The 15,487-nt window shown below is 40.7% G+C and overlaps 1 protein-coding gene across 1 annotated transcript in view; it reads left to right on the top strand.

Annotated features, from left to right (window-relative positions):
• Nucleotides 1-5,226: 5,226 nt before the first annotated feature.
• igf2bp2a (insulin-like growth factor 2 mRNA binding protein 2a) overlaps nucleotides 5,227-15,487 on the top strand; it is a gene marked incomplete at its 3' end in the record, with an annotated part of 47,200 nt that continues 36,939 nt past the window's right edge. Inside the window, 2 exon segments of the mRNA XM_062431497.1 lie at nucleotides 5,227-5,451; nucleotides 6,633-6,693. Of these exon segments, the coding sequence (XP_062287481.1) occupies nucleotides 5,277-5,451; nucleotides 6,633-6,693 (236 nt within the window).

Here is a 15,487-nt window from a genome sequence, read left to right as displayed (position 1 = left end):
AACCCCTTAAGATCTATATTATAATGTTTTTTTTGTGGTCATTTTTATATTGATGTCAGATGTCTGTTAAACATGGACAAAGCCTCCGGAGCCAGTAGCTGGTCCACTGGGGGTGGGTGGGGGGGGGGGGGGGGGGGGGGGGGGGGGGGGTTAAAGAGACAGGAGCTAAAACAACCTGTTTCACAGAGGCTGAACTGAAGGGAATATAAAAGGTCTTATAATCTCTATATAGAGGGCCTTTGTGGAATATCTGAGAAAAAAAAGCCTTTTCCCATTAAAAACCTGTATTATGTAATTTATTAAGAAAGCAGAATTTTAAATGAATACTTTAAAGTTCAGAAAAGTGATTTGGTCATGGACCCCAATCATCACAAATTCACTTCAGTTCAGTGCCACACAACTGTACCACAGCCACCAAAGCATGAGTTCAGTCGGGTAGAAATAACACAGATGAGGTAAAACAAAAATGAACTGCAGTAAAATAAGACACAACTGTGTATATCTCATCTTGGTATTGTCTTTTGTGTAGTGGTGGAGGTGGTCCCACGGATATGTTGGCAGATATAACAGAGGTAGCTATGATCGCTATGACGACAGCGACTACTACACATCACACAGGTGACTATCTCAATCTACTAGCAGTCCTGCTTTTTGAGGAATTAAGTTCAAGGGTATTTTAGTTTCCTTTTCATTTCCTCTTTTCAAGTACACTAATTAAATTAGTTTTTTTTAATCACTGGATTAAAAAAGGGACTTGCAGACCTCTTTGTCTTTATTCTCCTAATAAGTTGCTTTCATAATTTATCTGCTGTTTTATGTTGAAGCCTTCAACACTTAGCAAGCTGTAGGTCTGTTTAATTACTTTTGTTTCACGGGTCACTATTAATCAGCTGTCAATCACCTCTGTCTCTTTCCCAGCACACAAAGGAAATGTTTCTGTGTGGTAACTTGTTTCTGAATAAATCCTTTTTTTGAAGGTGACTGTCGCACTTCTGTCAGTTTTGAAGTAGTGCCATTTGACATGACTCAAGCTGTCTCATCTTTTGCTTTTAATCTAAATGTCTCTGTAAATGTTATGTTGTTTTTTCCCCTTTTTGTATGCAAAATGAGTGAAAATTCATCTTTGAACAATTAAATGGAGATGTAGTTTTCCACCTTGACTCATGTCCTTCCTTTTGAACACATGTACAAGGTCTTCAACCATTTGATGTTGGAAGGCGATTAGAAAAATGAATGATGACGAAAAAACATGAGCTCACTTAATAAGTCTCAATAAACTATAAAATCAGACAAAATGTATCCAAGCTACTATTTAAGCTCTTGAGTATTCATACTTACAAATATTCTTAAAATGCATTCAGTCCCTCCATTTGCCGATGTCAAATGAGTTTACCTTCTTCGGTTAAATTTTATTTTATTTTAACATCCACCTTTTTCTTACCTCTTAACCCTGCAAGGGCCCCAGAGGTTTTGATCTTATCAATGCACAAAAAAGATAAAGGCAGGACACACTGCACAAATACTACAAGTTTTCTTAATATGTCAACTCAGGTTATATCATTTTGCATAATATATAAAGGGTTTCTTAAATAGCACATTACTTGAAATAAACTAGAATATCAAATAAACTTTTAACATAATTTATCTGAATCTTACCAAAAAAAAAACAAATCTTGAAGACAGTTGTGGATATGGCTAAATGCACAAGTAAAGTTCAGGCTTATCTAATATACCCGGGTTGAAATATTACAGAACTACATATATCTTTCCTCTGAATCTTTGCCTACGTATCTGATCTTTGTCACCAATTTAAATAATAATCATGTGAAACCACATGACAATTCAGTGTGATTATATGACTAATATTCCCTCGCTAGAAAGCTATAAACCTTCAATTTAAATGCTGCTGCCTGTCAGCCAGGCAAACAGAAGTTTGTGGTAAGAAAAAAAAAAAACATCAGTGCTTTGTTGACACTCTTCATACTCTGAACAGACTGAGGACAACGACTAATCCATAAGTACATTCAGCAAATCAAGTTCATTTGACTACGTACTGCTGTGTAAACTCACCATGTGGTGTAGCAAGACCTGCCCTGGGGGACTGTGTTGAAGTCTAACATCTACCCCTGCTGGTCACACAGGAGACCAAACTTGTTCCAGCATCCGTAAGAGTACAGTACATGATAAACTCGATGTCCTACTGGAGCCGTAGTTTATAATTTCATGGTTTATTTTTCTTTCTTTTTTTCTTAACTTTTGGTGGTGAATAATTGGTCAAATCTTTAGGTTGAAGAAAAGCAGTAAGTTTAGGCTGATTCTTTAAAGGGTTACTTCACACAAATGATTTAAAAAAACAAAAACAAATGTCACTTATCACTAGTGACATGCATATCATTTTTGTTTTAATTGTCCAGATTTATCTATATCTCAGAAGTAGAATTTATTTTGTGAAGCTCCCTCAACAGAAAAATTGTTTTCTATTTTGTAAAATATGTGAACCAACAATTTGTTTAATAATATAAGCAATACAAAGTTTTTAATTTCTGTGGGAAAGATATTGATGCGCTAATTTGTAAGGTCTATTTCATAACTATAACAACATTTATTATCTTAAGGTTTTTAACATGTTTTGCCTGTAAACTCAAATTCTTCCAAGTAGACACTGTAATGCATTGTTGTTTAAGTGCTTTACAAACAGTCAAATTCACTTAACAGAAAAGGAAATAGTTTAAACTGCTAATCCCTTAAAACTACACACGTGCAATACTTGAGTAAATAGTTACACTTTGCCGAATTGCACAATATAACAGAAGAATGAGCCTGGTAGGAATGTGTAAAATGTAAAAGAAAAATTACTGTTTGGATTTACTGTTTAGAGAATAAAAGATATTTAAAATATTACTGTTTGGAGAATAAAAGTGTGGCAGATGTATAAATTGAGAGATATCATGAGTAGTATCCTTTGAAATCCTTGTAAATAAACAGATTAAATCAGGTGATGCAGCATTTTTCAGTGTACAGATCAGACTGATGATAAGGCAGCGGTCACACACAGCTGACCACACCTTGGTAAGTACTTAAGCGAATTCATTTTCAAGTTTTCATGTATGTGTATGTGTGTGTTATTTATTTTTGGTCAGCAATTCTCTCTTCTCCGTGCCCCCCCATCCACCCCCACCCCAGATGTCACATCCCCTTCAATTCCAGTTCATTCTCTCTATTTCGGAGTGGAAATCATTTTTGGTAAGTTGCCCGAGTTGTCAGCATGCTGACCTAATTGGACGTAACATGTACAAGGAAGGATGTAAACAAACCCAGAGACTGTTTCGTAGGCACTTTTCTTCTCTGGGTTTTAACCACTTTACAGAAGACAAAGTGGTAAAATATTTCTGCTATTTGAGTACAAGGGAAAGAAGGCTACTGAAATTCAATGTCAAGGGTTGTAATATGAATCTATAGATAATTTATTGATCTTGAGGGAAATTTAGGCATGGTATTATGACACTTATGTACCTAATGTAATAGGTTCAGTGCCGTGAATTAGTTTTGTAATTCATGGGTCATTTTGTCTGAACTCAGATCTGATTGAGTCTCAGCTGGCAGTGGAAAAGGTCTGCAACAACTGTGTTAGCATGTCATCAAAAAAGTAACTAGCTGTTTTGTAAATAGGCCACAGCTTGGACATTCCTCTGTTCACGCTGACGTAAACAAGGAGAGGAATGGTCACTCCTGCTGCTGGCAGTCTCTCCACTACAGTAGGGTGGCAGTAATGTTCCAAGGCACAGGCCAGTCACATGTAGAGACACTCAAGTGATGTAGGCAAAGGCTCCTCCCCTTGGTAACTAGTGTAGGTACAAGACAGACTACACATCCATGCATGAGCACTGCAGCCTCGCCATAACAAGCCCTAACTTCATGTTTTCAGCTTTTGTTGTAAAAAAAAAAAAACCCATCTCACCCACTCTCTAACACACCCACATGAACACACCTACACCATCAGAAAAAAAAAAAACAGATGCTATACTGTGTCTGAGCTCAGGCTAGCTGAGTGACACTGCACAGAGGACATCTACTCCATGCACACACTGCTCTCATATACAGTAAAGGCCATTAAATGCTGCCACCTCTGCTTGTCAGCCCTTTTACAGTGTTTGCTCATTTTTGCGTGTTGCAATTATATCCGCACTACCCACAGGTTGAAACACAAGGTGAAAGTGGCACCTCCTATAACTACACTGCGTAAATAGGGCCTTAGCTGCAGGTCTGTCTTCTACCCTCAAGGGGTCCCTGATCAGGATGCAGGGGACCCCAAGGAAAATGAAGGATATTTAATTCCCCTTTTGCTTTGCACAAGGACAAAATGTACAAGGGTGTTGATTTTTAGGTTTCACTTTCCTTATTGTTTTAGCCTTTATAAGGATATTGTTTCCCTTAGTATTTTTTTGCAAATGTAGCGAAATGGAATAATCATTAATATTGCAGAGTTCTTGCCCACCCCCCAAAATTATAGGATAATATCTTTAACAATTTTCCGTACGTGGGTGCCCGGACCCCCTGCTCTGCACAGCTCCAATAATCCATGTTTCTGAGTGGCTCATAAATGAATGAAAGGCAAACTGTGCGGATCAGTGACACTATTTGAATCGACAAGCACAGCGACAAACGACTCGATTTTCCACACAGTAGCCCTTTTTCACCCCCCCCCCCCCAACCCTCCAGCCTGGAGGGACCCAAAGGCACGGCCCTTATTATGATTTGATGAAATAAACCCCTCTGCCTTCTTTAGCCCATCCCTTTGCTGAATGTGATCATCATGCCACTTTCATACCCTAATGCACTTTCCACGCTGGGGGAAACCAGGAAGGCTCCCACATGCACCTCCAAACATTTTTTCTTGTGATTTTAGGGGAGATTTTATTTAGAGGCGGCGCTTGTTGGCTCCAGAGTAGTGTCGTAACGACACTTTTTTTTCCTCCCAGAGTCCCTGTTAAAAGAGTTTGACCAGGACCAGAGTTGGTGCTGGGGGGTTGCCTATAGCTTAGTATTTCATAGGGTGGTAATTGCTACGTTTTTTCCCCATCAGCTTTGCCTTTCTTATTTTTTTATTATTATTTTTTTTCTACTTATCTGAATATCGCCTCTCTCTCTCTCTCTCTCTCTCTCTCTCTCTCTCTCTCTCTCTCTCTCTCTCTCTCTCTCTCTCTCCCTCTCTCTCTCTCTCACACACACTTTAGGACCTGATACCCCTTCGAGATTTTTTTTTCGTCATTCAGATCATGAACAAACTATATGTTGGGAATTTAAGTCCTTCGGTCACTGTCGAGGACTTGCAGCAGCTCTTTGGGGAGAGGAAGCTGCCAGTGGCCGAGCAGGTCCTGCTGAAATCCGGCTATGCTTTTGTGGACTTCCCCGACCAGAACTCGGCCATAAAGGCTATAGAGACTCTTTCTGGTAAGTGTGGATTTGATAAGTAACACGGGTGATGCTGCGGTGACAGGGGGAGAAAAATTCACAGCGAGTCAAACTGCAAGATTCAGGGCTTTTTTCCAATTTAAATAAAAGCACAATAGATCAGGAGAGTCCGAAATGTGAAATATTAATCATTGCTTGTATTGTCTTTGTTTTTTGTTTGCTCGGGACAGTGATTGCGATCATATCCGTGTGCCATCAGAGTTTTTTAGATGAACGCTCAGTCATGCACGCTCCAACACAAAAAAATGGATAAATGATCGATCACAGGACACTCGGGGCTTTATGGTGCCCGCTTAAGAAAACACGAGCCGTCGTAACGCATTTACGCACAATAACCTATATTTTTGGAGATTCCGATACTGTGGGGCGCTACTTTGTAATCACCCGCTGGAATGTATGGGATGGTCTGATGGTTCGGGTAGGCATAATTATTTTTCACTTATTTTTTATCTTGATTTTATTGAAGAGAGCAGAGCGAAGCGACCGCGGAAAACTTGTCAGATCCATGTTCCTCTGGTGTCTGGGTATGTTTTTACGAGGTGTCTTGGAGGTGGGTCATGGGGGTCCGGAGGAAAGAGCTAATAAACAGGTAGCTGAAGGGGGACGAGGTGAGACGCTAATTCCGTGCTGCGCCAGGCAGGCCACTCGTAATAGTAACGAAAAGCCCCGTGTTCAAGCTTCGCCGAGGAGCGCTTCAAATTCAACCACCCGGCTTGCACAACACGGAGAATTAAGAAACACCTACCTACAATAGAAAGAGTCATTCTTCTTTCAAACCCTTCTTTGATGTTGCATTCTTTACTGAGAGCAGGAAAAAAAAATACCCCTCATTGCACTGTGAGGGTTGTGGGAGTGGAAAGCATGGCTGCCCATTTCCCCCACACACTATATAAGCTTATCATGCTTCATTTTGGCGCCGACTCTGTCTATTGTGACCCACAAAATGTCACATTTGTGGACGTTTTTAATAACATGCCCTGTTTATTCACCGCCGTGCGCACAAAAGCGCCCGCGTATGCTACTTTTTCATGGGTTGGTTTGTTTGAATGGAGACGCACCTACTTGGTGAAGTGATTCAAAGTGTTGCTGTGGCCCTACCAGTCTGCAATGTTACTTTCATGACACAGCTAATGTTACACTATCAATTTTCGTCCCTACAGGTAAAGTTGAATTACACGGAAAGGTGATAGAGGTAGACTACTCTGTTCCCAAAAAACTAAGGTAGGCCTACAATCTGGCACACACACACACACACACACACACACACACACACACACACACACACACACACACACACACACACACACACACACACACACACACTCTCTCTCTCTCTCTCTCTCTCTCTCTCACGCACACATACACATTGTGTCATACGCCTATACTGTGCCCCATGGCAGACTGTGTGACCTGTAGGCTTCCGCTGTGAAATATAGCAAGCACATTCCCCCTCTTTTCTCGGCTTGTCTGTGTGATTTGAATGTATGTGTTGGCGGTGTGTTGTTGTCTGGCGCTGGAAATGTAATTTCATGGTGATTTGACAAAAGGGAGAAAAGCGACAAAGAAAACAGTTTAGTGCTCAACATCCGCAGAAAACACGGTGGCTGCTGCGATATCGCGTGATCTGCAGCGAGGCCTTCTCCTACAGTAAATCATGAACGCATACAGTGCACACATGCAACCATTGCATCTGAATTTGATCCCACATGTGAGCTTTGATCAAACTTTATTATTTCCTGCTGCACATATATTCAATTTCTCCCCCCTCAAATGGTTGCATACCAATCAGCTGAGCCTCTTCCACATGCATGTGTGTGTATGTATGTGACAAACACAGGTTTTGGTGTGTTGTGCGAGGAAAGCGAGAGTTTGAAGGTTTTTGTGTGGGCTAATCTATAGATAAACCCTGAACACCACCTCTACGACAACACTGCCATGTTTTATGCTTTTGTATCAGCTCGTCCACGCAGTTTACAAACAGCAGACAACCATGAGATTTTATGTGCTTTTGGATAATAGGGCTAATTTAAAAAAAGAAGCATTTCCATGTGCGTAATGCGCAATTAAACTGCTTCGTTTGTGGCATATGACGGAGCCTACACTCTCCCTGCGCTTATAGATTCACCTTTTTTCACTATATTGCCCTCAGCTGTAAGGAAAGACTACATTGCGTGACAAAAAGGTAAATATTCATGCCCCGTGTGGAGGAACACGTGACCCATACTTTATGCGCTTCCAGCATAGTCCTCCCCCTCTGCAGGCTACACTTTCCTGCACCACAGCTCTCGTTTTTTGTGCTTTGACACACTGTAGAGAAACATATGTAAGTTTAAAATATCGTGTGATCGAGCTGCTGTGTTATTCACTCGCTTTAAAGCTCGATTTGAGTGTGTTTCTCAATCTGCAGGGCGCAACATGGTTGTAACAGCCTGCGCCACTCCCCACAGTTAATGTGCACGTAGGCCATGGCAATGTTGGAGAGCCTCATAATGGCTGCCATGATGGCCCTGCATACTGCACGGCTATAGGCGGAATCAGATGGAGCAAATGTCCATACATGTGCCTGCATGCGTCCAATCGGCTGTGTGTGGAGCTGCTGGAGCTGCTGAATGAGCTGAACAGGCCTTTGTAGCATAATGTTCGCCATATCCGTGAGGTCGACGTGAGTGCAGCGTATGATACGTACAGGTGTTCATTATGAAACACACAGGCAGTGAAAAACTGGGCGATTTCACATGTTGGGGTGTAATCTCCTATTATTATTGTTCAAATCGTTTCAAAGCGAGGATGCTTTTACACTTTTCAGAATTTATTGTAGAAATCTTCTAAAAGTGTTATTAGTCATTGTTCAGCCTGCGCTCACCATCTACAGCAAAATATCCACATTGTTTTAAAACTTGACTGTTTGAATTACACATTTTTATCCTATATTCAAGGTTGTTGTAATTTATATCGTCGTCATTTGAGATTGAGGATTAGTTGCGATATTTAGATTGATCTTTTTATGATACAATTTAATTCATTCTAGTTGTCTCGCAAACACTGACACATGGAATTTATATTTAATAATACAGACATGGAATTATACAATTATATATTTCATTTCTTTATGTTATTTTTTTCAATCTGGCATTTAAATAATAGTATAAATAATTATTGGTGTTTTTATGGATTCTCTTTTAAATATACATAGTTTCTGCAGTGAAGTCACATTTAAACAGTGAGCCAATCATAAGTTTTAGTTTTGTCCTTTAAGAAGCTGTGTGTGAGTCTCATCTTCAGGCCTACTGGCATTTCTTGGTTTTGTGAGGCTGCTGCTTTGCTGTGTGTTTGTTTTTTAAGTAGTGTGTTTTGTTGTGTTATGTCTTCAGTGTGCTAACAGGCGTAGTGGGATTAATAATTAAATTATCTCTATTTTTAGGGGCAGAAAATAATGATTGATGATTCTGTCCTTGTAATAACATTTTGTTTGCCAATGAGATTATTCTGTAAAGGCCTTTTTAAAAATGCAATTTTGAATAACCTAGAAAAGACAAAAGGTATGAATTTTTGTGATTCTGAATTTCTGTTTATCAATTAAATGTTGTGTCTGTTAAATTAATTTTATATGTTGAAATTACAAATTAGTTCAGAAGTGCCAGTTTGTGCCTGATTTTGATATAAGTAATTTTAGCAAAGTAAACTAGCATTTTGATTTTATTTTTTAAAAAGCTTTAAAGCTTTTTGTCTCTGTAAATGTAGAACAATTAGTTTCATATTATCATTCATATTTCAAATAGACTTTTAATAATTATTAGGACCAGTGTTATAATCATGAAAGGGACATATTGATTTGTCCTGGATTACATTCCTGAGACAGCTGCTTTTTAAAATTAATTGAATATTTTTTTATTTTAATGAGTAAAACTTAAAATCATATTTTTGACAGAGGTAATATGATTGTTATAAACATCTAAGCTTGTTATATAATTATAGATCTGAAATATAAACAGTTTAACCATACCACAGAAGTCATAAAACACTGGAGAAAATAATTAGATGTAGCATGATTATTATTCATTTATTTAATTATATGGTCTAAATTTGATTGGAAGAACACAATTTAGTTTGATCAGAAAATGAAGTTTGTTTGCTCAGTCATAAATATCTTGAATGCATTTTTGTGTGTTTTTCTTCATGGTGGATTATTGCTGAAATTTCCTCCCTGTTAAGTGTCTTTATTAAGCAAAGAACGTGGTAAAGTCTTTGGTGGTGCAACATACGAGGAAACAGTGTGTGACTTGGTGTTAATTGATATCGGTGCTACATGAATGATATGCAGTGTTGCTTGACTGTGGAATAGGTGTGGAAGGTGTGGACAGAGACTCTAACATGAGCTGTGATCAGTGAGTAATATTAAACATGTGGAGGCACCAGTGTTGTTGTGGGTTAAACATATTTAAAGCTGTCTTCTTGAATAGTATACATGTTTGTTTACTGGTTTGTGTTGCTGTTAGAACCAGACATTTCTCCTCTTACCTATCACTCTATATCCTTGAGTTAACATGGAGTGAAAATGTGCTAAAATAAACAAGCGATAAACTCTTGATTGAAGACTTTGCTTGGTTGCATCACAATAAAAACAGGTTGAACTGTCTTAACAGTATAGGTTAATGTTGTTTGATGAAGCTAAATTGAATAGAAGAGCAATTTCTTACAAAATAATACAAACCAAGACATGGGTGTAAACATCTGCATTGCACCACAGTGCACATGCAGATGTGTGTGTTGGGTTGTCAGTGCGCGCTGAGTCAAAACAGTGAAATGCGATAGCCATCAGTTGATCCACTCCGAATCCATTAATACTCCCCAGTTGATCCTGGGTGCAGGGGAAGCTCTCCAATTTAGGCTCCGGTGATAGCAGGAGGTGCTGCACTGTTCCCCTCTGCAGCCTCATCTGCTGCACCTTCCTCTTGACTCCTAATGTCTCCCCTCACCTGTGTGTGAGGAGGGGTTAACGCAAAGTGAGCTGTGGAACGAGGGGAGCAGATACAAAAGGTGTCTTTTTAACTCACTGCTGGTTTGTTGCATGGTGTAAAGAAGATAGTATTTATATTTGAGTCTCTGTGGTGTAAAATAATGCTTGTGTGAAGAATCACTCACTCCTCTTCATGTATTAGATAAAGGCTATGTGTTTTGAGTGTGTTGCAGCCGCTGCATTTAAATTTCAGCTCTGCTAAATTTGTTTATCAATTATTAACTCTTTTTTTCACGAAAGCAAGAGTGGTGTATTTCTCTCCTGAAGTGATAACAGACCATCTAGTGCAACAGAGTACATAGCTTAGGGGAACAGTGAGATTAGATGTGAGAGAATTGTAAATTCATTGTGAGTCTATCAGACCCCTGAGATTACTGTTTAAGCTCCTTGAGAGTTGAATCTCCCTTTTTAACAGTAACTTGCATGTACGTCACAGCAATGACCACTGAGATTCATTTCTCAGCAAGCTGTCATTCACATTCCTCTCCAACCTGTTGCATGACTAATATGTTACAGCAACATTACACTCATTACAACCAGGACTTAAATAATCAGTGAGATGACTCTCCAGCTAGGAGCAGCAGTCAGAAGGTGTGGCCGGGATGAGGAGGATTGTTCTGACTGGACATCCCAAGCTTTGCATTTTTCTGCTATTAGTACGTCACCCAAACATACTGGAGATGAGAGAAGTAAAACGAGACTTCACTACTCGCCCATGGCTGGTTGGAAATGGTTTCACGTGAAGGGAAGTGACAGAATTGGAGCAGCAGTTGCTGATGTGCTTGGTCAGTGACAGATAGCAGTTTTGGCTGTGAGACACCATTCATCCAACGGGGTGCTAAGATAAAGGGGATGCTTCTTCTGCCTATGTTTCTATTTGTGACCTCAGTGTTACACATAAGTACTCACTAGTTCTTAGTATTGAATGATGGGAGTAACGTGTGAGTGGCAGAAGGAAAATAAACCTTCATTGATAAGGGGTGAGAGGCATGAAACCCTTCTGTTTCTAAAAAAAAAAAAAAGAAAAAAGTTGAATTCCCACATTCTGACTGCACTGAATTTTATTTAAAAAAAAACATTTTGGTTATTTTGGACCGAAACATTACATTCAGTGGTGATGGAGCGCATAAATTCAACTTTTGCTTGATTTCATTTTTTTACAGACCTCTTTACCAGGTGTGCTTTAGATAGCACTTGTTGTTTCTACAAAATCCTAATCCTCTATAGGATGTTGTTTTGAGCAGATGTTTGAAGAGGGTGATTTGAGTTCAATGAATTGCTGGAGTCCTGCAATTGAATATTTAATGAATTATTAAATTGTGATTATTAGAAGCGCAGTTTGTACACCAAGTTCTTTTTTTGGGAAGTAATTTGAAGATGTAGCAGCTGCTCTGTCTGTTGCTCAGTCTTTTTGGCTCTCGTGTGTGTGTGTGTGTGCAGCATGTATATGAGGGTGGGTGTTCATGCACATATATATGTTCACACGCAGCTTGAGGACGACACCGGAGTGACAGAGAGGCTCTGGTGAATCCCAGCTGAACAGGATGTAAAGTTTAGTGTTTCTCACTCTTGAGTGTGCCAGTGCTCTCAGTGGACACCCAAGGGTGTGGTCTCCACGGACGGGTGGGCAGCTGAGGCGCACAGCAGGTGGCAATTCTCACACAGGCAGGCAGACCCCGTCCTTGTTCCATATCAACACCATATAACCCCACCGCCCCTGTGGAACTTGGGTGCTCTGACGGGTCTTGAACAGGTGAAATGAATATGGCGAAAACTCCCAACGAGCCAATCAGAGTGTGACACAGAGTGAGCCAGGAGCCGTAATGCTCGCACGCAGCCAATCAAGTGGGTTGGGTGGTAGGGATCGAGACACTGGCTTAGAGCGTCAAGCTGGGAATGCTGTTGGCCCAAAGTTTCACCCAGGTCAAATGGCCTTCTTAATCTCTTCTGCCGGACCTTTACCGCCCGCTCCCCAGATATTTGTCAGCCTCTTACCTTGCTAGGCCACAGCAACATTTGTTGCTATAAAGAAGCAACACACATTGACTGTTTTTACACACCATTTCTCCCATTTTGGTGTTTTTGAGTTTTCTTTGAAGCAGCAAATGCAGCAAAACAAAACTGAGCAGAACTGCTGCCATTGTGCTCGTGCAAATGTGTGTTTGTGTGTCCATGTGTGTTTACAGGTCGCGCTGTATTCAGTTCCAACTGTTCCAGGTTAGGTTCTCCATGTTGCCATGGGAACCAGTTTTGAGTGTTTTGCTTAGTAATAGGAGGAGAGCTCGAATGATGAAGGCTTTCAGAGTATGAACCTAAAGTCCTCCCGTGTGCAGGACAACACACACAAAAAAAGTTTGACCGTATGAGATTCACCCGACAAGTAATGGTTATGTAGATTTTGATATCGCTGTCAGTCCTCTGCTGTCAGTGTAGGGGCCCTGTAATTTCCACCCGTTCCCAGGAGAGTGTAGGCTGCTTACTGGTTATAGCTGCAAGACTCAGACTGCAGTCCAGCTGTGTGTTGGTGGCTCCCGCTATGGGCAGTGCAGTGGTCAGAGTGCTGATTTTATTTGACAGTGAATACATATCCCAGCAAGGTGCCTCAGTAAAAATGCCCCTGTAAAGCTATCTCTTTACTGAAACGTTCAAGTGCCCATTTACTTTCCACAAGTGCAGCAGGGAAAACTGCTGAGTGGGCTGCCCATCTATGTCACAGCCTCAGCCCTTCTGTGACCTTTCTTATTCATAAACCCACTCGGAGCAGTCATTTCCATCCTTTTCCATATGTATGCAACGGAAGCTGGGACCCCCAGCCCCCCCGCCCCCCCCCCAAACCCAACCCCACCCGCCCACCCCCTCCTGCCAGAACAAGTCATCTACAGTTAGGTCTGCACGCAGCTGAGCCTCCGAACACAACCTGGAGCACAGTCTGACCATTGTGTTTCCTTCTGTTTCATACTGTCTCTGAAGGAAGAAGAAGACACGGAGAGGACTTCCACGTCAAAGATGTGTGTATCTGACACGCGTGCTTATCCCTTTTTCCCCTCAGTGTGTTTGTCTGCTCCTGCATGGGGAGAAATTAGCACTGCTGATAGAGGGCAGCATTTCCTCCCCCTGTTAGTGATGCTCCCTGGCAGGCTGTGTGAGGCTGTCAGTGGCTTGAAGTGGGTTTACCCCTCTTTAAGCAGACTATGACCAGTCTGCGCACAAAGATGAGGAATTCTGGCGGCTGGCTCCACATCAACCATATATCCTACCTTCTTGCCCTTCTGCCTTATCACCTGATTTCTGTTCCCTTAATGAGTTGGTACCCTCTATGAATGCAAGAGAAAAACACTGACTTGTTGTATATGTGTACTCCTGCTCCTGACTCATGGTTTGATGTTAAGACAAACTTTTAAAAGAAATATCCCAGCCTACTATTAGCAGGAGGAATTTCTAGAGTTACAGATAATTCGATTGACAGTTTAAATAATCTAAAGCAGGGATCTCAGACTCACGTCACCTGGGGTGTATTGGACAGGTTGTTCTCTCTAGCGGCGATGCTTAAGCATAGTGTTTGTTTTTTTCCAAAAAGCTAAGTAACTCTTCTCTGCCTCTTCCCTGTCATACTGCTCAGTGGATTTAGTAGATAAGACCAGTTGAGAATATATATCTGGAGAACAGAGCTTTGTCGTTGCAGATGAGACAGAAAACAGCACATGCTCAAGGTTTAGAAGATGACATATTTGTGTGTTTGCAGTAAATCTGTTGGTCCTATAATTAAGTATGTGTGCTGACAAGTTGCATTTAGATGCAGCTTGCTAAAGGTTAAATGTGTAAAAAAGAAGAAAAAAAAAGAAAGATTTTTTGCAGCATTGCTTGAAAATTAGATCATAATATCAAAACAAAAGACCGTGAGAAAATAAAATGAAGAATTAATTTGTGGCCTGGATGTAACAAGTTTTAAACTTTTGGGGAATCATATGAAATCGTCTTGGGGTCTTGGTCTGGAACCTGAACCTGTAGTTTGGGAATCCCAATTCTAGACTTAATTAGATGAGGAAATTGATACCACTCTCCAAATCTGTGAGTGGTATCAGTGTTCTGTGCAAGAAAGTGAATAACTGTATTTCCCAAACTATCACTATATTAAACAAATCAAACTATTCCCTTAATGTTCATTCTTCTTGATATCCTACTAAATATCACGGTTTTCCCATTAAAAAGACAATCTTGGATTAAATGTCCACAGTCTTTGTATTAGAGTTTTACAGGAGTGAGCTGTGGCTGCGCTTTGAACAAGCTTTATTTGGCAGTTGTGATATGCATAAGCCTGTTGTTTTAAGCAGCTGTACGTGATCCTGTCTATGATTTGCTGAGCACAGAGATGAGTCGGTTAATGTGGGCCAGGCAGGTGCTAGAGAGTAGGACGGCTCCATCTGCCTCTCTGCCAGATGACCCAGCACATGCCAGTACGCAGCCAGTCACAGTGTGAGAGACAGACAGAGCATGTATGTGAAAGAGAGCGATAGTGAGAAAGCAGAGGAATTGGAGTTTCCATATCTCAGCGCTCAGAAAGAAGAAACCTAATGGTTGTCCTTTTGATGAGCTGCACACCCAGGGCCACGAGCAGAATGTAAAAACAGTTTGTAAATAGTTGTTGTCTTGCTGACCCTTTGCTAATATTTCCCTGGAGGAAAAGAATATTTTATCCTGAAGTTTTTAATCTGTGTGTGTCTTGCTAAACAGTGTGTGCTCAAGGGTTCCCATGGGTGCAGTAGCTGCTGCTGCAGCACTGTTCTACTGTACACGAGGAGCACTATCTCAGCCCTGAGGTTTTCAAGTTATTATGTTCCCATTTTTAAATGCTGTCTTTTTATGAGTGTTTGATAATGTGTGCGCAAGTTGCTAGGTTACCAGTGTGTATTTGATTTACTGGTGCGTGTTTGCCGTGGAGTTCTCAATACTTCAGTATCAGTTCAACAATTGCTAGCACGTAGGTTTCTAAGTCAGCAA

This window comes from Scomber scombrus, chromosome 13, assembly GCF_963691925.1.
Source record: "Scomber scombrus chromosome 13, fScoSco1.1, whole genome shotgun sequence".
NCBI classification, from domain to species: Eukaryota; Metazoa; Chordata; class Actinopteri; order Scombriformes; family Scombridae; genus Scomber; species Scomber scombrus.
This window is presented reverse-complemented; position numbering and strand designations above follow the sequence as displayed.